Raw genomic sequence first — 23,981 nt, forward strand, 5'->3', positions numbered from 1 at the left:
TAAAAATAAATGTGATTAATTGATTTGATATTCGACGCATGTTACAAATACAATTTGATTTGAATACAACATATTGTCAAAGTGCTATGCAATTTTCATGTATAGTATACTGTGCTGATGTGTTTCCAGAAGTTCTCTGTCAAGTACAGTGGAAGAATGTCAAGCTGCTCTAGTTTTTTCAGTCCATGTGCTTGGGTTTCTGAACAGATAAGAATAAAGACAGACTGATTAAGAAAAAATGCATTCATTTTTCATTTTTTTGTGTATCTACACGAATACAAATCAGCACAGCTCCGATATCAGCAATGTGACATACCCATATGTGGTGTTGCCACTGCAGATAACAGTCTCCATAGCTGTAATCTGCTGATCGGAGAAGTCATTGCAGTTCTTTAGTTTCTCCGGGATGTAAGAGTCAGCGCTCTGAATGTAGTCCTCATCCAGAGCACATGCCATGTTGCCCAGGACCTCGACATTATCTCGACTGAGCTGTGTCCCTTTGATGTTCTGGAATAAATCAAATGTCATCATTATCACTGCTTTTAAACATTCAGCCAGAAACTTGTGTCTTTCATCTTGAATACATAACTCACCAGGCACTTTTTGGCATTGTTCAGAAGTCTGCTCATCCTGTTTCAATGAAGTAGGATCTGCAGTCGGTCTGTTGCATGTTGGTGTAGCTGGAGAAAGATACAAACAGTTTACATTGTCTTTATGGTTCATTTATAAGGCATTTTCATTTGGTTATGTCAGCGTAAAAAAATAACAGTAAATAGTTCATCTAACATTAGTTACCTTCATTTACAATGTATTTTACAATGTCAGTAACATGACCAACTTACCTGTAATACAGCAACATATCTGATGGATAGTTGTCAAAATCTTGAGGACTTTCACCTTTGATGTTGTTCCACATGCAAGTTAGTTTTAAAACAAAATGTTACTTTCTCATATGTCTGTAAAATAAGCTCCTTGAAAACAGAGAAACATATTCAATATGTATTCAGTTACTGGGATTCCAGTAACTATTGTCATTCTTGTGCTGAGAGAATACATGCTTGGATTCATGTAGCCATGAAAAATAATTAAAACAGTTATAATTCGTACAGGCACATTAACAATGTAATCTGGAGGCCTGGCTACCGGTTTTGATTGAGTAGGGCCCTTTAGTTTATGTAGAAAAAGTTGTATTTTTAATATTCACCGGTGTCTCCTTGAGAACCACCTTTCTTCGACCGGCCCTACGTCTGCAAGCTCTGATGAGAGGTTTAATTCTTGTTTTGGTGAAAGTCTGGACATGAGAGCAAATGAATCCTTGAAGCACGTACTCAGAAAGGCTACAAAGAAATCAATGCAGTACATTCATTCGAGTTAATACAGGAACTGTAAATGTTATCATAACCAATTTTTGTTCAAGTACATAATAAAAATATGTATCCCCATGTGAAAATGATACATGTATGATTTCTGCTCAGCTATTGGTCAGGACCAAAATTCTCTAAACACTGTTACACTTACTCATCAGGCTCATCCAATCCATTTGCTACTGTATCAAAGAACAGCACAGCCTATAAATGAAACAGAGGTGCAGACACATTTATAGATGTATAATACACATGTTCACCACTGTATAATCGTGTACATTTTGAAGGTCTACACAGCTTTTGAATACTACAATCCCCTCAATACCTGCTGAGGTTTCCATTTTTTCTTGTTGATGTTCAGAGCAGTGAGTTTGATTTCCAGTTGTTTGGAAATTCAGTAGATTGCTGGGAATGTCAGTTGCCATTTCATCTCTGGGACATTCAATATCAGTTCCGTTGGTTTCATGTCGACTGTGATGATCTGAATAAGTCATACAAAAAATGTATACTGTTATTATGATTGATTACCCTAGATTTTTTCATAACACATTTAAATGAGGCATGTAGAAATATTGGGAGGGAAATTCATAACATCAGTTAGTCTAGCTACTGTAAGTACATACCTTATTAACATAGATCTGCTGCACAATTGTTGGAGCAGTCAGCATGTTGGTAACACATTTTGGGTAGGCGGATGTTGTCAGAACCTGCTGCTCGGGTATTGCGGTGAGTGTTTGGGTTGGAAGACCTCCCACTAAAGAGCCCAGGTTTATTAGACTGTCGGTATTGTTTATCTGAAGAAAGAGGACATTAAATTATGAAATATCCTCTACATTGGAAGTAGAGAGGATGGAATGGTTTAAAGCATGAATCATGGTTGTGAATGATGCTCACAACCTATAGGCCACTAGCAATAAACCTATTAAGAAGTGAATCAACTGGAAGTTTTGGGTGATGAGAATCTGTATGATGGACAAGGACTGCCCCAATTTCCATCCAAAAACACTGCTCAGAGTACTCAGGGATTGTAAAATCACACTGGGCGGGGCTTTAGTGATCTGTCTAGTGGTCAGACTTGTGACCTGCGGGCCCAGGGTCGTGATTGATCCCGGACTTGGATCCCAGACGAATCTGGATATTCAATGCCAGTGCGGAAGTAATCTGAAAGTAAATGACATCAGCGAAGATTAGGTAACAGTATCACTTAACCAATCAATGGATTATGATCACATGGAAATAATGGCTCATACTGATCCTGATGGTGCTCACCTCTGAGTCCACGTTAGTACAGGATTGGTTCAGGTTGCCCAGGACAACCACACTCGCTGACTCATTGAGCTTAGAGTAAGCTGAAGCTGGGACAAAACATTGTAAGTGTGGTGGAAGCCTAAAGATATGGGAATAAAACTAAAATATGAAATAAAACACAGAGTAACACTATCTTGGATTAGAATGCCATGCCCAACTTCCCCATAGCGTCATTCAGATTCAATGTAGACTGTTGTCTGTTATCATACCCTTGACATAAATGCAAGAAATAAAGTAAGTTAGTAACATAAAACTAATTATTTTAGTGGCTACTGTTCAAAACTCACTGCAGTGGGAGGAAGTTGGAGTTCTGCAGGAAGATAAGCTCAGTAAAGTGTTTAGTCAGATTTTGAGGAGCTCCAGCGAAATTGAACAACTCAATGTTGACAGGGTTCACGGCAAATAGTTTTAGCTGTAAAAAAACGAACAAAAAGATAAACCTTTGGTTATACATTTTTGGTAATATATGATGGCCCTTCATCAAACAGGCAGGTGGATGGGCTTACCGTTGACTCTGAGCCAAATGTGTTGAAGTCTTCAATGGTCACAAAGGTGATGAACACACCAATGTAGTTAAGGAACCAGGCGGTGGAGTTGAGATTTGGGTCAGAGGGACTATAACACTTGGGTGCTGCTGAACCTACATGTCAGAAATCAATAAATATGTGTTTGATGTGAGAAATCATATATGCTGCCGTTGTATGCCGCTTTAATAAAAGGCATACATCCTTGAGGAATATCTGCCATAAAGCAGAATTTATGCATATTCTTTGGGAACAGATCTTATGTTGAAAAATATCCATTCATGCAATGTGTAAAGTGCAATGATAAATATATGTATAATGTAAACTGGAGTAATCAGTAGTTAGTACTAAAACACTCACTTCCTGTGTTGAGGTAGGTATTTATGGTGCTGTACGCATCATCTTGAGTTATGGCTGAGCCATTGAAAGTGAGCTTGGATCCCAGTAGATACACACTGTCAAAACCACAGCAGACAGTCATCAACCTTTTCTTCCTTTTCTTCACTTTAAATGATGTAGATATATCTGTGTAATAGCATCAGCAAATGTAAGGTATTTCCAGTGTGGTAGCTTACAGTCTCCTGAAGGGTAAGCAGGAGGCGTTGAGTGTGTCAGAGGACTGGAGCAGGTTTCTGTTGAGGAACTTCAGGTAGTTCCTCAGTCTGTTGTCAAACCAGCGGTCAACCTCAGCCTTGTCATCAGTGGCCAGAGCCAAAGGCCAGACGCAGGGCAGGACTGGACGCTTCACATCATGTGGAAGATTCTCATACAGACAGATAATGATCAAAGTCAAAGGACTGAGAATGCACCATTTAACAGAGTTTTTTCTTTCAGTAAATCCTAAGAAAGGGATACTCAGTGAGTGCTTGAAAATGGTGACCACAATCAGCAGTGTGTGTCCTTATGGTTTCCAGAACTCTGGAGTTATTTTGTTTTTTGTAGTTTCGGAAGATTGTGCAGAGATTAGTCTGCACAATCTTCCTGAGGATGGTGCTGAGCTCTGAGGGATGCATGGTGTTGAGCAGCTGGAAAAACAGATAGCATAGGATACACAGTGACTCGAGGCCAGAACACACTTTCCAAAAGTTGAAGTGCAGCTGAAACAAGTTCAATGCACTGTACCTCAGATTCCCGCTGTGGTGGAATAAGGGAGAGGAAGTTGGTCAACTTAAGGAATGTAAAGTTGAGGAAATATTGTCTCAGGAACATGAAGAAGCTGTTGTTCCTATAGCAACGTAGTGGAGTTGATTCTGTGAACAATGAGATAAGGTAAATTAATTTGTTCCTCATTTGGTCCAACATTAATGCCAAAACTGCAGCCCTCAGACCATGGTATATAAAACCCATTATTCTATATTATCATGTATTTAGGGAGAATTATAGAGAGAAGGATCATGAGAAGTAAAGTGAGATACTACTACTGTTACTGGTAACTCGTACTTTGTTGAGGAAAGATCTACTTGCTACGATTGTAATATGTTGTTATATCACCCAGCTGTCTGGAAAGATTCACCCATTTTAAATGTTCGATCATTTTTCTGCATCTCTTGAACTTTGTATATTAATTCCTGGAGTAATTTCATGTTTCATGTGCATCTGAGCTATTGCCGTTCAAGCAGGCAAACATACAGCTGGTATGATGGGTTTTGCATGATATGATGACATAAAAAAGTACATAATTTTCCTTAGAAATATAGTGAAGTAAAAGTAAAGTACAGTTACCCCAAAAAAACAACTTAAGTAGTACTTTCAAGTATTTTTTACTTAGTACTTCACACCACTGGAGATGATGACTAGGTGAATACCCCTGAGAGGGATGATTATTTGATGCTGGACAGCAGCCTGTGTGCCGTTGGACAGTGATGGTAGGATAGAGTTCAGCAATGCCACTGTAGATGACAGAAACCAGAAAGAGCACCCATTGTTATGCATTGTCAAGCACAACTAAGAACAGTAATGTACTGTACACAAAGGTCAGTTGTAAACATGCATCACATTATTAGAAATGATTAGTGTTTCTATAATACACTGGGCTGATCTTACGTTTCTTGGCTGGTGTTGCAGTCTCTGTGTCTGACGATGTTGAAGAGGGGGGCCACATGCTCCTCTGTTAGATTTGGTAAAAGTGGGCGGAGTCTCTGGCCCAACCACACCAGCACCTCAGGGTCTTTGATGGAGGGATCTGATAGGTTGGCATTGTCAAACACCTGATGGAGCAGCACCTGACGCACATCCACCGGAAGGTGAAGACCCTGAAGGACAGAAACACATGTGGTGATTGTACTAAGCAAAGGTATATAGGAAATAAGGCAGTGGTATAAGAATTGACCATGGACATCAATCATTCATACCTCAACAGCTGGAGAAACGATGTCAAAGAACTCGCCCAGATCTCTGGGAAGCACATGAATCAGTATCATGTGGACATCTCCAAGGTTTCTGAGCTGACCAGGGGTGGAGGCCACCTCCCCCAGCTGCCTGGGGCTCAGCATAGGCAGGACATCCATCTACACAGTGGAATAAGAAAATGGATTCAAACTGGTTTCAAATGACTATTGGATGAATCCGTAAGTTCAAAAGGTCAAAATCATGAACTAGTACCAACCACTGAGAAGTTTCCATGCAGTCGTTTGAGTTCTTCTAGGGGCGCAAAACCAACAAACAGCCCAAAGTACTTTTTAAGCCAGTCAGCGCTGTTGTTTGAGTGGTTGACACAGTTGGGGTCTGAAATAATAAAACATATTTTCAAAGGTTGGAGAAATATAGTAGTCTTTCTATACTAACTGATTAAAATTCATTTGTCTTCACCATGCTTAGTAAAATTACATTTTCAGGTATCCTTGATATTACAGAATTATTTAAATGTACCTTTAGTGTCATTAAGCTCAATGAAATCAGTGTAGATCAAAAGCTGTCTTTGTCTGTCCATAGCTGAGTTAGCAGGGTTAGGGTTAGCTGGTTGATGACCTAGAGCTTCCACTCTGCGAAGGCAAAGACACCACATTGAAGTACTAGATCAAGTGAGGGCAAATAGTCAACCACATGGAAATAAAATGTCTGTTTTCACATACAACATCCAAAAGTTCTTGGTGCTAAGACAGGACAGGAACTCTCTGGAGGCTTGCAGGAGGAAGGGTTGGGGAGTCCTCAGGAACCACTTGCGGGTGTTTTTCCTAGCCACCGTGCTTCTACTCCTGCATTGCATGCTGTTTGAGGTTTTAGGCTGGGTTTCAGTACAGCACTTTGAGATATCAGCTGATGTAAAAAGGGCTATATAAATAAATGTGATTTTGATTTGAATAATAACCCATTGAGAGGCCAGCAAAACGTCACTAAAATTACTAGAGTATACCAAAGGGTGATGATCTTTACTGGAAACTTGGAGCCACCAGGGTTAAAGGTCTTTCTCTAGCCATGTCGATGTCAATAAAAATGACTTATTATTCAGTCTGGAAACAGAAGTATTATTATAACCACTGTAACCATTGTAATATTATCATTATAACATTCACAATTGTAAGTATGTCAATTACAATGTTTAAATTGATGGTTCTCTGACAACTCCAAGAGATGGTTGCAATATGATATGTTTTTTTATTGCCAGACAACACTGATATGCTCTTATAAGCTGGTTGCTTAATTTACATTTAGTTCAGTATCTGCTCAGTTGATGACCTTATTACTGGCAAAGGTATAACCAGTTAATATCACTACAACGTCAGTCCCAAACAACTTATTTCCGTTATTTGCTTTTAAAGTGTCTATATTTTTTTTGCAGATTTAAAAAAAAAAAAGGCTTTGGAAATTTGAATGGACATTGGCAAATGCAAAGGAAACTTGGACTTCATATGCTTTTCAGTGTTTGTACATTTATGAAATACTTTAAATAAAATGATGTATTTGAATGTTGCAGTTACTGGTTCTTATCTGTATATAAATACATTAAGGCCTTTGCATTTCTGATAAATTATACCCAAGGCAGATGATATTGCTATCAACAAGAAATGTAAAAGTGTGAAATTGTGGCCCTCTCCTGTAGGAACAGCATAGTGCATCTAAACCAGGGATGGGCCCTCAGATCAAATGTATTTATTTTTTAACTCAGTAGGTGTCTCAAGTTGCTGTTGCAAGCTAGAATGGTAGAATACACTTAAGGTGCAATTTCAAAATTTGGTTGAGCATTAGCAGTTTTTCTCTTGCTATGTCAGTCACTGATAGTCCCTCACATAGCCCATTTCTAACATTTTTTAGATTGGTAAATTAGTCTAGTGGCCAGCTACATTATCTGAACTTAGTAATCATGGTCGATTTACCGTTCGGGAGGACCCCATTGATTTTGTTAGTCAGTCTCACTCAGTTATCATTTTAAAAACATGTCTCTGTCCACCCTATGGCAAAATGTGTAGAATTACAGGAAATTAGCTGTAAAACAGCAAGTTTTTCTCTTTGCCCCATTGCAAAATTTGGAGAATTATATTAAAATGTGTTATATAATTGCAAGATCTTGTCTCTGAAATATGACAGAATGTGTAGAATTGCAGCAAACTTGCTTTAAAACAGCAACATTTTCTCTATACCCCATGGCAAAATGTGTAATATCTGCTGTCAAGAGGGAGGCTGCTAATGTGGTGATGGGAATCACGAGCAACTGCGGCCCCTCATGATGAGTTCAGATTTTTTGTGGCCCCCATCAGTTGCCCATCCCTGATCTAAACCATGTGATTATACTAATTCCCTTTGCATGTGACAGAGGTCTCATGATAGCATGACACTGGATTGCAGTAATGCTCAATGTCTGGCCTGATGCTGAATAGAAACATATTCTGAATCATCTGTGAGATTATTCCACAACACCCACTCTTCTTTTTAAATAATCAACAGAAATCCCCCCTCAACTATAAATGATGATTGTAAATTGCAAAACATACATGAGTAAGTTTCTTACTACTTTAAGTTATATAGTGATCTACTTCTGCTGAGGGAATCTTCTTAAATTCCATTAGATGTTTAAATCATTTCTGTTAACATGAACATTTATCATGACTACAAGTAAACCAATATCTTGAGACCTTTAGAAACTGTATTCAACTTTGGCAAGTTTGCTTGTGTTGATTCATAGAATAAATAAACATAGGCTACCACATACTAGTCCAGCTTTTTTCTTTTTTTCCTTAAATACATTTTATTACTTTAAGAATAACTGAAAAATGCATCAGCAATCTCTGTACATTTAGTTTTATTGTTTTCCCTTGGGTTTGCTCAATTTGTTATGATGAACTGGGCTGAGGAATATGATGATGCCTCATAGTGCACTTCAAACCCCAAATAATATGATTAGTCCATTGGCATCCTTCAGTTTGCTTCTCTAATATGCTTCAATGTTAAGTTCCTTAGGACTCCTTGTTGTCTCCGGATCCCCATTTTCATATGTTTCTGTTCTAGATCACAGTTTTTCCACTGTCAGTAATAGAGGCACATTAGAAATACTGCCACTTTCCAAGGACTGTGTCTTTGATTGCATCAACAAACTGAATTGGCACCCAGTAGACCCAATACTGAGAGGCTTCTGTTGGACCCAACTGAAACGCCTAGGAAAGTGAATGAGAGAAAATGAATTGCACCATAAATGACAGTAAGATAGCTACTTTTGACAAAATACAAAGTAATGTATGTGTTTATGGAAAAAAACATACATTACATCAACTGTCAATCTGGCTTGTGCAGTTTGTAGTAAGGAAACGTGTTACCATCATGTGATAATCCTCATGGCCTTCAATGGGTTCAGTCACCACATGTTTGATGGAGCCCATTGGGATTTTCTCTGTCCTCTCTGTAGGAGAATGTACACAGATAAGGGTGAGTGCCATAACACTTTTTCCTTATACACAATCCAACTAAACCAGGGTGTCATCTCACCCTTAGTTCCAATCCACAGTTGATCTTGTTCCAGTTTGAAGGTGAGACGAACTTTTCCACCAGATTTGTTGTACATTCCGGCTAAAGGCACTGTTGGTAAGCGTTCCTGTGTAACAAATGAGAGATCACTTGCTGGTCATTAGTGGAAGAACAAGAAAGCAATTCACAACGACCCATCTCCAAGCTCCTGAATTGATACAGTGTTCCAGTGGAAATATCTGTGAGAAAAATATATAAAACAGGGTAATATACATAGAGTATACAAAACATTAGGAATACCTGCTTTTTCCCATGACACAGACTGACCAGGTGAATCCATGTGAAAGCTATGATCCCTTAATGATGTCACTTGTTAAATCCACTTCATTCAGTGTAAATGAAAGGGAGGAGACAGGTTAAAGAAGGATTTTTATGCCTTGAGACAATTGAGAAATGGATTGTGAATGTGTGCCATTCAGAGGGTGAATAGGGAAGACAAAAGATTTAAGTGCCTTTGAATGGGGTATGGTAGTAGGTGCCAGGCACACCGGTTTGTGTAAAGAACTGCAACGCTGCTGGGTTTTTCACTCAGTTTCCCATGTGTATCAAGAATATTCCACTACCCGAAGGACATCTAGCCAACTTGACACAACTGTGGGAATCATTGGAGTCAACATGGGCCAGACACCTTGTAGAGTCCATGCCCCAAAGAATTGAGGCTGTTCTGGGGGCAAGGGATGGGGGGCTGCAACACTATTAAGAAGGTGTTCCTAATGCTTGGTATACTCAGTGTAAAACAACCATTAAAAGCATAATTTCCCAACCATCATTTGGGTTTTGTTGAAAATACTCACCTTTGTTCCTTTAACAGATGGCATTATGTCCTCTGGTTTGCCTTTGTCCAACACCTTTCTATGTTGCTGAAATTCAATACATTATTATAAGTTCACAGTTGAATAAAAAACATCCTAACCTGTGACCATACCTTGGGCAAAGAAGTTGTTTATTTACAAATATGGAACTCAAAAGACGTTGAAAAGTCCTACTTTTTGCCGACACAAAGGTTCCTTTTTGTTTTCTTCAGCTTTAACTTCCTGCTGAATAACCTCTTTTGGAGTATTTACAGCTAGTACATCATTTATTGTAGATCCAACCACCATTATTTTTGCACCATTTGTAACTTTAATTTCACGTAGTGTCTTATCTTCTGGTAGCAGTCCCTTGTACATCACTTTCTGCATAGCAGGTGGAAGACCTATTAACATAGAGAGAGAGAGAAAAATAGAGAGTGGTTGAGAGACATTAATCAACACTGTGACTGTTATACATATCCAAGTAGTTAGTACACAAGTCTAAACAACTACTTACCAGTGAGTGAATGGATTCGCTCTTTCAGTTTAGCTCCAGTTCCATCTAAAGGAATCTTGAGATCATACTTATTCTTGTTCCAAATAATCTTTAGATCCACCATCTCCTTTCCTTCATCACTGTCATCTCCATTGCTGACAGTGGGGTCCTGAGTTGAAGAGCTTTCCCCGGCATTATCTGTCCGAGACACAGTTTCCGATACTTCAGCATTTCCTTCGCCAACATTTTCACACAGTGGTTGTGGCTCTTTCAACGTGACTTCAGTTTCCATGACGACTTCTTCATTTCCTATGAAAGGATTGTGAAAGGCATAGTTTAGCTGAGAATTCTCAACTCCACAAGAATTATCAGCCAGGCACAGCTATGTCAACACTCAATGTTTGGGAATAGTTTGTCACATTAGGTCTTCTCAGCCAAGTAATAACTAGCAAGTATGGCTTCATGCAGCTCGTTTGTTATGACAAAGCAGCAGCAAGCAACTGGCTGGTTGACCTATTTGGTATTCTGTGGGTTGTTTAGCTACGTTAGCTAAATCTGACATCTCACGTGGCTGTTAGCGAATTACTGTAGCTTATTTGCAAATAGCGCTAACTTGCTAACTACCTAGTCATGCTAGCTAAGTTAGCTGATACATCCAAGCTACATTTGCAGTCAGATAGAGTTGGCTAGCTAGTTAACATAACTTGATAGCTTATAAATGCCTAATATAGCTAAGGCTGATCGCTTTGTTATTTTGTAGCTATAGCTACAACTATTACACTTGTCCTAGGTTCCTAGAATCAAATTACAACGTATGTAACAGTAACTCTAGTTATTTTGGCTATGTAACAAAATCGAAAGAGCTAACGATATTTAGCTAAATATGGTTGGCTAGCAGCTAGCCGGTGACCAGGATAACCGGGCGAACCTTGGATTATGAAGAAAATAGGATTTCAAATCCAATTGACATGTTCAATTTGCACCAACACCATAAATACGATTAAATGCCTAAATTAATTATTTGAAAATTGATAAATTGCACCGCATAGATTTGTGGCAAGCATAGCATTATATTTTTTTCAATACCTACCATCCTGGGTCGCCATGATGATTGTGTACAATATGAAGTGAGACTGCTGGGAAACGGACGCGCTGACGTGTATTGGTCCTACGGGGCTTCCATTGTCTGTAAAGCGTTTGATAAATCTCAACTGTTTGCTTGGTTTCTAATGAAAGTAATTTAGCAGTTGTCCCCCCCACAACAACGACATAAAGCTTGGTTGCGATCACGAGAAACTTCGCTAGCTAGCTATTAGATACATAGCCTACTAACTACAACAATCTACAAAATGTCCTAATGGTAGGGTTATGCTGAATTGGCTCGTGCTGATAATTTATTGACAGAGAGAGCGTGAAGAAGAAAAGTTACCATATGGATTTTTGAAGAAGAGTAGCCGAAAAGTGTTTGTTCAACAACGGCGTGGGTGTCTCTAGTTAGATTCTAGGCTTTTTGTATTTGCTTAGCCATCTCAGAAATGTCTGGTCGACGCAAGAAGTGTAACTGTTGGAATAATCTTATCTCATTGCATTGAGTGCTGTGTAGCGATCTGGGACATCTACTAAGAGGTGGTGCAAGAATATTATAATCATGGCAGATCTCAGGATTTACAACGTTGTCATTCTGGGACTAGGATTTCTGTTCATTTTCACTGCTTTCACCACCTGTGGAAACATTGAAGTAAGTCAAAGAACACACTTTCACCTGTGTGACCTAAACCGAAGTCGTTGCCTAGGCAAACTATATTGACTGGTAATTTGTTTTGTTTGCTTGAGTCAATATCACTGGAGAAAATTCACACCTACCCAATGATATTTCAGATACCAGAAACTTCCTAACTAGCTAATTTATCTGAAATTGCCAGCTGTTTGACCTCTCCCCTTCAAATTACCTGTCATGTAGGCTACATACTCGAATTAATCAGAAATGTTGTCATTTGACATGTTTGTAATATATTGACTGATCAGTTGTTTTGTTTGCTAAATAGTCCATTTCACTTGAGACAATGGACAGTTACCCATTGATAACTGCTATCTAAATTTGGTAGCTGTTTTATATCTTAAAAGTGGTTACATTAGACATGTTATAATTGTTTATCATTCATGGTACATCAATATTAATATATTTCTTAATTCCATTCTGTTACTTTTAGATCTGTGTGACATGTTAGGTATTACTGCACTGCTGGAGTTATTAACGCAAGCATTTCGCAACACCCGCAATAACTGCTAAATATGTGAATGCGACCAATAAAAATTGATTTGAATTGTTGTCATTTTGCAGTCATGCTTTGCTTTTTTCAAGTCCATTGACTTTGACTCTCAAGTTTAAGAACTTTTACCCCATGATAAATTGCATCAGTTTATTTTCTTGTGCATCTTCCAGCTCACATGATGTCCTCAGCAGCCTTGTCAGTGGTGCATTGTTGGAGGAGTCCTGGGTCAGGCGCATCTTGTGTTTCCAATTTCTTCATCAGTCAATAGATTGTCATGCCAAAGGAATTACTCAAATTAATACATGTAAACGTCAATCTCCACAGGGCACATAGGTAGTGGTGGCAGCAATATTTGAGAACATATTTTCTATGTTCATATGATTCACATTAATATCCCATTTCTCCTCTATTTTAAAGCAAACCATAGTTAAAAGCCTGGACAATGATACCTTCACTGGAAGTGGTTATCACAGGTGAGTTGGATGGTGTTACCATAGGCAACACATTGGAAAACCACATTATCTCAGCAAAATGAGTGGGGGAGATAATGTGCTTCTTTCAGAATCATTGACCCTTATACCAGACACTAAACTTTTTTCTCTGTGCTCTTTTCTTTCTGTCTTTGTACAACAGCCTTGGAATCATCTATGGAATTTTTTCATTTTCAAATTTGTTAGCTCCAACTGTTGTTGCAATAATTGGACCACAATTTACAATGTTTTTCAGTGGAATTCTTTACAGGTGAGTATCAAGAATCCCCCCCCCCCACATTCATTTTCTATTTGCAGGTCAGTAGTTGGTTGATATTTCTGTCTGAAGTAGTTGTCTAGTTATAACAAGGTCACGTGCTGTTGTTTGTTATGGTTCCATTCTTTTCCATAGTGGTTACGTAGCTGTATTCATCACCCCATCAACATGGTCCTTTTACTTCACCTCAGTACTAATCGGCATAGGAGCAGCCAGTAAGTCCGGTTTTATGGGATCTCTCCTTTGTTCCCTCTGCTATCTGGTTAACATTACTACAGAATCTACAGAATCCTTCACATAATTTCATGTTAGCACAAATTACATTGAACTGTCATGATTTACATGACAGTTTGGTATAAAGTCATATACACTATATTACAAAGGACTGTATGTGGACACCCCTTCAAATTAGTAGATCTATCTATTTCAGCCACACCCGTTGCTGACAGGTGTATAAAATCGAGCACAGCCATGCAGTCTCCATAGCGAAACATTGGCAATAGAATCATCTTACGGAAGAGCTCAGTGACTTTCAACATGGCACCGTCATAGGATTCCACTTTTCCAACAAGTTAGTTTGTCAAATTTCTGCCCTGCTAAAGCTGCCCCGGTCAGCTGTAAGTGCTGTTATTGTGAAGTGGAAACGTCTAGGAGAAACGACTGCTGAGCCGTGAAGTGGTAGGACACACAAGCTCACAGAACGTGGCTGCCAAGTGCTGAAGCACGTAGTGCATAAAAATCATCTGTCCTTGCTTGCAACACTCACTACCTGGTAGCAACATCAGCACAATAACTGTTCGTCGGGAGCTTCATGAAAGGGGTTTCCATGGCCGAGCAGCTGCACACAAGCCTAAGATCACCATGTGCAATGCCAAGTGTCGGCTGGAGTGGTGTAAAGCTCGCTGCCATTGGACCCTGGAGCAGTGGAAATGAGTTCTCTGGAGTGATTAATCACACGTCACCATATGACAGTCTGACGGACGAATCTGGGTTTGGCGGATGCCGGGAAAACACTACCGGCAGTTTGGTGGAGGAGGAATAATGGTCTGGGGCTGTTTTTCATGTTTCTGACTAGACCCTTTACTTGAAGAGAAATCTTAACGCTACATCATACTATTACATTTCTGTGCCTCCAACTTTGTGGCAACAGTTTGGGGAAGGCACTTTCCTATTTCAGCATGACAATTCCCCAGTGCACAAAGCGAGGTCCATACAGAAATGGTTTGTTGAGATCGGTGTGGAAGAACTTGACTGGCCTGCACAGAGCCCTGACCTAAACTGCAATGAACACCTTTGGGATGAATTGGAATGCTGACTGAGCCAGGCCTAATTGCGCCAAACCTCACTCTTGTGGCTGAATGGAAGCAAGTCCCCGCAGCAATGTCCCAACATCTAGTGGAAAGCCTTCCCAGAAGAGTGGAGGCTGTTATAGCAGCAAAGGAAGAACCAACTCCATATTAATGCCCATGACTTTGGAATGAAATGTTCGACGAGTACTTTTGGACATACTTTTGGTCATGTAGTGTATATTTCACCTCTTTGTGCATATGCCTAATCCAATCCAAAAATCTCTACATGTATCTGGAGTCTGCTATTCTCTTATGCATGCCATTCATTCCTAACACATTTGTAAACTGAGTTGTACCCATTTTTTTGCTGTCGGAATAATGATTTGTAAGTTGTAAGTAGATCAAATGCCATAGTAATTACACAGTATTATAAACTGTTATCAATATGGGTACGGCAGATCAAATCAAGAAGGAGCACATGACCTGCATGCATGGTAAAGAGTATAGAGTCTGTCTTGTGAGTTGCTGAGCTTTGGACAAAGGTTACCATGGTTAAGATGTCTGAAATAGAGCTTGTTAATGATTTACATAAAAGGGAAATGCCGGGGTTATGTTCATTATCTCTGATCGCAAGCAAAGCAAACATTTTACAAACGGGAGAGCTAAATGAGAATTCTTAGAGCAGATGAACCAAATTGTTTGATAATGTTAGTTTGTGCCAAATAAAATAGACACATTTTCCCTGAATAGTTCCCCGATAATGCATTTTGATCAATTCAAATGTCATCAAATAGCAACCATCTCTATTCATTACATCTGCAGTTCCTAATCAGCCTCTCTCACTCTTTGTTTGTATCCCTTTCATCAGTGCTTTGGACAGCTCAAGGACACTTCCTTGTGGAGAACTCTGATGCTTCCACCATCAATAGGAACACAGGGATGTTTTGGGCCCTTTTACAGTGCAGGTATATTAATAGAATATATTAATGGTAGGCTACATAATAATGGCAGTAATTTCCATTATTTGGTGAGCAGAAGGTGTAATTGTAACACATTGTTTTCTTTTTCAGCATGTTATTCGGCAATCTTTACATTTATTTTGATTGGAATGGAAGGATAGAAATATCAGGTATGTGCATGTGAAGATCATCCAATGGGAAAATATGGAGAAAAGAGAGCTAAATTTAATGAAAACTTGCAATTGCATCTTTGTTTTCATTAAGGATATGACTCATACGTCCTTCCAATATTGTTGCCCTACTTAGTAATGATGTGTGTTCTCTGTTTGACACTGTTTCCTTTGTTCTTGATGTCCCTCTCAGATAGGAGCAGAAAGACTATCTTTATTGGTCTGCTGGTTACCTCAGTGCTGGGAACACTCAGCTTCCTGGCTCTGAGAAAGACTCTTCCACCAGAGGAGGAGATGCTCAATGAGGAGGAAGGCCAGCCTTTGCTCTCATCTCGCATGATGTTAGTTTCCTAATTAACTGACAGTACTCTCTCACTGTACCCTTATTTCAATGGGAATCTATGGCACTGCGTTTGGTGTCTCTGTTTTAAATTATGGTTATTCATTCTGCTATGAATTTGACTATCATAGTATTGAAAATAAATAATGTATTTGTCTTTCTAATTGGATCATTTTCCATCTTAATGTTTGGCAGGTATAAGCAAAGAGCCAACTCTGCAGTACAAGATGCAAAGTCAGAATTCAGTAAGTCAATGTAGCTTCACAGGCACATTTGTTATTATACAATCAATCATTGATCTATTCCTTTGGGTTAAAGGGCACATCGGTTACCTTGCTTATGTTGTTTCACTGTTTTACTATCCTGTTAGTCATCTAAAGCAATTCCTTGTGTGTTTCCTTCAGAGACAATCCTGCAACTGCTCAAAACCAAAACCATATTGCTTCTGAGCTGTTGCATGGCATACAGTGGTAAGTAGATTGTACTGCACAACCAAAAGTCCAGACATTTCCCTCAGAGGAATAGTGTTTTTACCAGTGTGTTGTCATCGTAGGTCTGGAGCTATCTTTCTACAGTGGTGTGTATGGGACATGTATCGGGGCAACAACAGAGTTTGGAGCGGCAGCTAAAGGCTTGATTGGGATCTCTGGAATCGTGTTGGGGATTGGAGAGATAGTTGGTAGGTTTGTGTTGCCCAGTGTAACTTTTACCCATCACTCTTATGTTGCTGTTACAATCTAACAAGGAACTAGTTTGACAGTAATCTGATGTGATTTGTCAGGTGGAGGAGTCTTTGGACTAGTATGTAAGAATAACCGCTTCAGACGGACATCTGTGGTCTTCCTGGGGATGGTTGTCCATTTTGTCGCCTTCTACTTGATCTACCTCAACATCCCAGATGATGCCCCTGTGGTTTTAAAAACTAGCACACTGAACAAGCCATATCTGACACCAAGGTATTGTTTTAATATAAACAAAACACAATAAAAGCAGGGCTGTATATTGTTTTAATATTAATCAGAAATCATGTCAGTTGAAAATGACCTGTTGTAACCTCCTCACAGTTGAGTGTCTCCTATCTGTTTCCTAGTATCTCTATCGCATTGCTCTGTAGTTTCCTGCTTGGACTCGGTGACAGCTGTTTCAACACTCAATTGTACAGCATCTTGGGGCGTGTTTATGCTGAGCAAAGCGCGCCTGCTTTTGCCATCTTCAAATTCATCCAGGTAACCCCCGAGAGAGCATGATACAGCTGATCGTTTACTAAAACATATGTACCAGCAACTGATACTGTGGTGCGCTGGGTGTAGTTCATTGCTGTATAGTTGATCAATAACTTATGGCTGTTTAGGTATGCGTAGGCCGATGTACACTACCGGTCAAAAGTTTTAGAACACTTACTCATTCAAGTTTTTTTTTTGTGTGACTATTTTCTACATTAGAATAATAGAGACTATTTTCTATTAGTAGAATAATAGAGAAGGAATCTCAACTATGAAATAATACATATGGAATCATGAAAACTCAGCGAAAAAGAAACATCCCTTTTTCAGGACCCTGTCTTTCAAAGATAATTCGTAAAAACGCAAATACTTCACAGATCTTCATTGTAAAGGGTTTAAACACTGTTTCCCATGCTTGTTCAATGAACTATAAACAATTAATGAACATGCACCCGTGGAGCAGTTGTTAAGACACTAACAGCCGTCAGACGGTAGGTAATTAAGGTCACAGTTATGAAAACTTAGAACACTAAAGAGGCCTTTCTACTAACTCTGAAAAACACAAAAAGAAAGATGCCCATGGTCCCTGCTCATCTGCGTGAACGTGCTTTAGGCATGTTGCAAGGAGGCATGAGGACTGCAAATGTGGCCGGGTAAATAAATTGCAATGTCCGTACTGTGAGATGCCTAAGACAGCGCTACAGGGAGACAGAACGGACAGCTGATCATCCTCGCAGTGGCAGAGTGGTAACAACACCTGCACAGGATAGGTACATCCGAACATCGCACCTGCGGGACAGGCACAGGATGACAACAACAACTGCCCAAGTTACACCAGGAATGCACAATCCCTCCATCAGTGCTCAGACTGTTCGCAATAGGCTGAGAGAGGCCGGACTGAGGGCTTGTAGGCCTGTTGTAAGGCAGGTCCTCACCAGACATCACCGGCGACAACGTCGCCTAAGGGCACAAACCCACCATCGCTGGACCAGACAAGACTGGCAAAAAGTGCTCTTCACTGACGAGTCGCGGTTTTGTCTCACCAGGGGTTGGATTTGCGTTTATCGTCGAAGGAATAAGCGTTACACTGAGTCCTGTACTCTGGAGCGAGATCAATTTGGAGATGGAGGGTCCGTCATGGTCTGGGGCGGTGTGTCACAGCATCATCGGACTGAGCCTGTTGTCATTGCAGGCAATCTCAACGCTGTGTGTTACAGGGAAGACATCCTCCTCCCTCATGTGGTACCCTTCCTGCAGGCTCCTCCTGACATGACCCTCCAGCATGACAATGCCACCAACCATACTGCTCATTCTATGCGTGATTTCCTGCAAGACAGGAATGTCAGTTTCTGCCATGGCCAGTGAAGAGCCCGGATCGCAATCCTATTTAGCATGTCTGGGACCTGTTAGATCAGAGGTTGAAGGCTAGGGCCATTCCCCCCAGAAATGTCCAGGAACTTACAGGTGCCTTGGTGGAAGAGTGGGGTAACATCTCACAGCAAGAACTGGCAAATCTGGTGCAGTCCATGAGGATGAGATGCATTACAGTGCCTAATGCAGCTGGTTGCCACACCAGATACTGACTGTTACTTTTGATTTTGACCCCACCTTTGTACAGGGACACATTATTCAATTTCTGTTAGTCACATGTCTGTGGAACTTGTTAAGTTTATGTCTCAGTTGTTGAATTTTGTTATGTTCTTACACATGTTAAGTTTGCTGAAAATTAACACAGTTGACAGTGAGAGTTTAGTAACTTTTTTAGTAACCAAAAAAGTGTTAAACAAATCAACATATATATTCAAATAGCCACCCTTTGCATTGATGACAGCTTTGCACACACTTGGCATTCTCTCAACTAGCTTCATGAGGTAGTCACCTGGAATGCATTTCAAATAACAGGTTTGCCTTCTTAAATGTTAATTTGTGGAATTTCTTTCCTTAATGTGTTTGAGCCAATCAGTTGTCACAACACAAGGTAGGGGGGTATACAGAAGATAGCTCTATTAGGTAAAAGACCATGTCCATATTATGGCAGGAACAGCTCAAAAGAGAAACTACTGTCCATCATTACTTTAAGACATGAAGGTCAGTCAATACGGAACATTTCAAGAACTTTGAAAGTTGCTTCAACTGCAGTTGCAACAACCTTCAAGCACTATGATGAAACTGGCTCTCATGAGGACCGCCACAGGAACTTAAGAGCCAGAGTTACCTCAGCTGCAGAGGATAAGTTCATTAGAGTTACCAGCCTCAGAAATTGCAGCTCAAATAAATGCTTCAGAGTTCAAGTAACAGACACCTCAACATCAACAGTTCGGAGGAGACTGTGAATCAGGCCTTCATGGTCGAATTGCTGCGAAGAAAGGACACTAAAGGACACCAAGAATAAGAAGAGACTTGATTGGGCCAAGAAACATGAGCAATGGACATTAGACCAGTGAGAATTTGTCCTTTGGTCTGGTCCAAATTTGAGATTTTTGGTTCCAACAGCCGTGTCTTTGTGAGACGCGGTGTGGGTGAACAGATGATCTCCGCATGAGTGTTTCCCATCGTAAAGCATGGAGGTGGAGGTGTTATGGTGTGGGGGTGCTTTGCTGGTTACACTGTCTGTGATTTATTATTTAACCAGCATGCCTACCACAGCATTCTGCAGCGGTACACCATTCCATCTAGTTTGCGCTTAGTCCAACTATCATTGGTTTTTCAACAGGACAATGACCCAACACACCTCCAGGCTGTGTAAGTGCTATTCTACCAAGAAGGAGAGTGATAAAGTGCTACATCAGATGACCTGGCCTGCACAATCCCCCGACCTCAACCCCATTTGAGATGGTTTGGGATGAGTCAACCCGCAGAGTGAAGGAAAAGCAGCCAACAAGTGCTCAGCATATGTGAGAAGACTGTTGGAAAAGCATTCCAGCTGGTTGAGAGAATGCCAAGAGTGTGCCAAGCTGTCACCAGGGAAAGGGTGGCTATTTGAAGAATGAAGAATGTCAAATATAAAATATATTTTGATTTGTTTAACACTTTTTTGGTTACACACATTCCATATGTGTTATTTCATAGTTTTGATGTCTTCACTATTATTCTACAATGTAGAAAATAGTAAAAATAAAGAAAACCCCTTTTGCATGAGTAGGTGTTCTAAAACTTTTGACCGGTAGTGTATCCCTTGTGTTGTTATACTGTAAGAATAACTAGAGTGAAGGACGATTGAAGGCCTTCTTGTGTCGGTCTATTTAGCCACTCAAACATGCATTATTGTTATTTTATAGCTGTAGGTACCAATTAGTTTATTACATTAGTATTCTGTAAGAACTCACAATCTAAGACACAATTCATACATTACTGTGACAGAGTAGTAACACAAAGTCAACTCTTTGTATTACTTTCAACAAGTTTTTGTTTTCTTCTTTCCTTTGCCAGTCCATTTTTGCAGCAGTTGCCTTCTTCTACAGTGGCTACTTGCTGTTGACATGGCAACTGCTCATTATGGTCACCCTGGGTTTCACTGGAACACTCTGCTTCTTCATGGTGGAAAGAATACAGAACTTCTCTGTAGACCTACAACAAGAGTATTAGGACCCATCATTTCAACACGGGCACAGTCAAATGACTTACATTTCTTGTAAGTCATTTGTTTTAACAGGAAAGATACTTTGCACCTTCAATATCTTAGCTTTAACTTATCTTGCACAATACACTAATTATAACATGAGTAAATGTCATTAAAAAAAAAAACTTTTCCAATAGGATTGTGTATGTGTAATATAAGACGTAACCACTCACCTGATGTATTGGCTGTCTTTATGCATTGCTCTCAGGGTTGTTATTTAAGATAGTCTCATTGTTGCAAATTCTATGGTAGTGTTATAATACATCATACATTTCATAACGTGATGGAATTGTTTTTAGATGTTTGTTAGAATTTAAGATGCATACTAAACAGAAGAAATGTTAATATTGAGGCTTATATAATGAACTTACTGTTTCAGAAAATATGTTATTAGTGATGAAAACACGCTAGCTATAGTATGTACGGGAAACGGTATTGATGTATACCTCTAAATTTAATGCTGTGTTGAAATGTGTATAGATAGACAAAATTGTTCAAATTTAGTCAATGAGAATTCTCAACATCCACCATGCCAAAGCTTACAAGAGCTTATCCAGTGATTAAAAAAACACATATATATATAGTGCCTTGTAATAATACAATTACTGTACAACTTATTTTCAGTGCCCATAGCATGTAGTAGAGTAGTTAAAAAAATACATCTATATGCATTAACATTTATGGTATCCTTTTACTTCCATTTTATTATATTTGACATTTTACACTTCAAAATGTTGTCAGTCATGCATACTAAGTGCCTGTTAATGTTTTGGTTGCTTGTATCTGTTTATAAAGACTTTGAAAAAACAAAATTGGTTAAATTAACCTATTTGCCGTATGAGTCAACGAGAAGGTACAAACACAATCTGATGTTTAAACATTTAAACCAACAGTTGCACTTACTTGTGCTTCTTCGGTTTGTGTCTCCCAAAGTGTTGGTAGACGTCACTGGGCAAGAGCAACACTTTCATTTTTACTGGGAATTGAAGTTCTAGATTGCACAATCATTATCAGAGGTTATTGTGTGGGACAACAACGTGCAATACACATTATGCTCAGGAGATGGTGCTACAATACAACTGTAGGCATCAATTTAGATCAGAATGAAGGAAACATTAACGTTGATCATACAATAAAAAGCACTAATTAAACTCCTATTTCAACTATTCCTTTCTAAAGACTGCCAGGTTGCACCTATACTGTTGCGGTTCTCCTTTTCTTATATACAGGAAACGGTTATGTTAACTCAGTCCAAGCAGAGACATTTGCATCCTCATGATAATGCACTTCTCTTTTTTCCCACCATGGCAATAGATTGCGTGTGCTGTTTTCGATTTCAAGTTCTTTCTGGTACTGCACGTTATATAAAATGTGTGAAACATACAATGGTGGAAAAAGTACCGAATTGAGTAAAATAATTGAGTAAAAGTAAAGATTCCTTAATATAAAATGACTCAAGTGAAAGTCACCCAGTAAAATCCTACTTGAGTAAAAGTAGAAAGTGGAATTTTGGTTTTAAATATACTTAAGTATCAAAAGTAAATGTAATTTCTAAAATGTATTTAGGTATCAAAAAAATAAAATAAAAGTATAACCATTTCAAATTCCTTATATTATGCAAACCAGACGGCACGATTTTCTTGCTTATTACATTTACAGTTAGCCAGGGGCACACTCCAACACTCAGACATCATTTACAAACAAAGTATTTGTGTTTAGTGAGTCCGCCAGATCAGATGCAGTAGGGATGACCAGGTATTTTCTCTTTAAGCGCGTGAATTAGACAATGTTCCTGTCCTGCTAAGCATTCAAAATGTAACTTTTGGGTGTCAGGGAAAATGTATGGAGTAGAAAATACATTATTTTCTTTAGGAATGTAGTGGAGTAAAAGTTGACAAAAATATAAATAGTAAACTACAGATACCTCAAAAAACGACATAAGTAGTACTTTAAAGTATTTTTACTTAAGTACTTTACACCACTGGGTACATATTAAAGGTGATGCAGACTTTCAACCTAAAATATTTTCCATTACAAATGCTCACCTTCAAATGCATCTATGTCCAACATTTTATTACACTTGCAACAATTTAGATAGAAAGCTAAAAAGAACCGGATAAAAGTTATTTCATTGTTAGTACTCCATAAAAGTGATGTATATTTTCTCCCTCTAAAAAGGACATTTTAATGTTGATCAACTGGCAGGAAGATGTGACATCACTGCAGTTAATTTGTTTTCCAAGCAAGGTTCAAGAGCAGGGCCCATAAATCATAGAGGTGGATGACGACCTTAGAGAAGCACTGGACCAGTGAGGGCACCATAGATCCCACAGTACTTCACAGGTAATTGAGTATTGATTGCATTATAATCAGAATCCTAAAGTGTTCATCCTTTGTGCTATTATTTTGTCAATTGTGCAACTTGATCCTTTGCATACAAACATAAAGAATAATGTGTGGTATAAGTCCTGAAATGTACATTACCCATTGGAATCTACAAGCGCCTCCCTGGTATTTCTAACACTAACTGGACCGAAGCTTAACGTGCCTGCAACACAGAGAAGTACATAGGTATTTGTGGTATTAAATAGTAATAACAGAAAGTGGTGCCAATGACAGAATAACTCAATAAATTCAAATTTTCAAGACAACCTTTGAGCTGCCTTTTAATCCTCAACAAAATTAAATTTTTCAAGCCTGTGAAAATGAATTTCCATCACTTGCATTTCCTGTCCAAAGCATTCGAAGTATGACGTAGCTGTGAAAATGGCCTTTCACAATCCCCTCCGGTGTCTCCACACTTCTATCTTGGCCTTTGTTCAAAACCAGCCGGTCATAAACCCACCACAATACAGTGAAAGAAATTATGCTGAATGCCTCAGTCATTCCAACGGTATACTATTATTGATAGTTAAAGTGAGGC

The 23,981-nt window shown here is 39.2% G+C and overlaps 2 protein-coding genes and 1 long non-coding RNA gene across 5 annotated transcripts; 1 reads left to right on the plus strand and 2 right to left on the minus strand.

The window, feature by feature from the left end:
• Nucleotides 1-2,964: 2,964 nt before the first annotated feature.
• Nucleotides 2,965-4,013, minus strand: LOC116374303 (uncharacterized). Its single transcript, XR_004210158.1, has 4 exons — nucleotides 3,772-4,013; nucleotides 3,557-3,651; nucleotides 3,179-3,312; nucleotides 2,965-3,084 (listed from the first exon to the last, which is right to left on the minus strand). It is a non-coding gene; the product is annotated as an uncharacterized LOC116374303 (long non-coding RNA).
• A 4,402-nt stretch (nucleotides 4,014-8,415) lies between these two features.
• LOC109893379 (ubiquitin domain-containing protein UBFD1-like) lies at nucleotides 8,416-11,655 on the minus strand. 3 transcript variants are annotated; one of them, XM_020486594.2, is made up of 7 exons: nucleotides 11,529-11,655; nucleotides 10,460-10,747; nucleotides 10,138-10,346; nucleotides 9,946-10,011; nucleotides 9,113-9,218; nucleotides 8,944-9,026; nucleotides 8,416-8,784 (listed from the first exon to the last, which is right to left on the minus strand). In XM_020486594.2, exons 1-7 carry the CDS (start codon nucleotides 11,542-11,544, stop codon nucleotides 8,674-8,676), a joined length of 879 nt encoding a protein of 292 aa, XP_020342183.1. In that variant the 5' UTR covers nucleotides 11,545-11,655; the 3' UTR covers nucleotides 8,416-8,673. The 3 variants fall into 3 exon arrangements, with proteins under 3 accessions (XP_020342183.1, XP_020342184.1, XP_031683244.1); XM_020486595.2 differs by having other exon boundaries at nucleotides 11,525-11,546; XM_031827384.1 differs by lacking the exon at nucleotides 11,529-11,655 and adding an exon at nucleotides 11,367-11,480.
• Nucleotides 11,656-11,674: 19 nt separating this feature from the next.
• Nucleotides 11,675-22,213, plus strand: LOC109893378 (UNC93-like protein MFSD11). The gene is made up of 13 exons (XM_020486593.2): nucleotides 11,675-12,176; nucleotides 13,129-13,184; nucleotides 13,345-13,452; nucleotides 13,594-13,673; nucleotides 15,616-15,712; nucleotides 15,818-15,876; nucleotides 16,070-16,217; nucleotides 16,412-16,461; nucleotides 16,621-16,686; nucleotides 16,770-16,895; nucleotides 16,998-17,172; nucleotides 17,307-17,442; nucleotides 20,869-22,213. Exons 1-13 carry the CDS (start codon nucleotides 12,087-12,089, stop codon nucleotides 21,022-21,024), a joined length of 1,347 nt encoding a protein of 448 aa, XP_020342182.1. The 5' UTR covers nucleotides 11,675-12,086; the 3' UTR covers nucleotides 21,025-22,213.
• The last annotated feature ends 1,768 nt before the right edge of the window (nucleotides 22,214-23,981 follow it).

Source organism: Oncorhynchus kisutch, linkage group LG6 (genome assembly GCF_002021735.2).
Source record: "Oncorhynchus kisutch isolate 150728-3 linkage group LG6, Okis_V2, whole genome shotgun sequence".
Classification (NCBI taxonomy): Eukaryota; Metazoa; Chordata; class Actinopteri; order Salmoniformes; family Salmonidae; genus Oncorhynchus; species Oncorhynchus kisutch.

Coding starts and splice junctions, on each gene's coding strand:
- LOC109893378 (XM_020486593.2), top strand. CDS start 12,087: ATGGCAGATCTCAGGATTTACAACGTTGTCATTCTGGGACTAGGATTT. Junction 15,713..15,817: donor TGGGCCCTTTTACAGTGCAG/GTATATTAATAG, acceptor TTTCTTTTTCAG/CATGTTATTCGGCAATCTTT. Junction 17,173..17,306: donor AAGCCATATCTGACACCAAG/GTATTGTTTTAA, acceptor TCTGTTTCCTAG/TATCTCTATCGCATTGCTCT.
- LOC109893379 (XM_020486594.2), bottom strand. Junction 9,219..9,945: donor CATCTGTTAAAGGAACAAAG/GTGAGTATTTTC, acceptor TTTGTTACACAG/GAACGCTTACCAACAGTGCC. Junction 9,027..9,112: donor ACTGTGGATTGGAACTAAGG/GTGAGATGACAC, acceptor ATTCTCCTACAG/AGAGGACAGAGAAAATCCCA.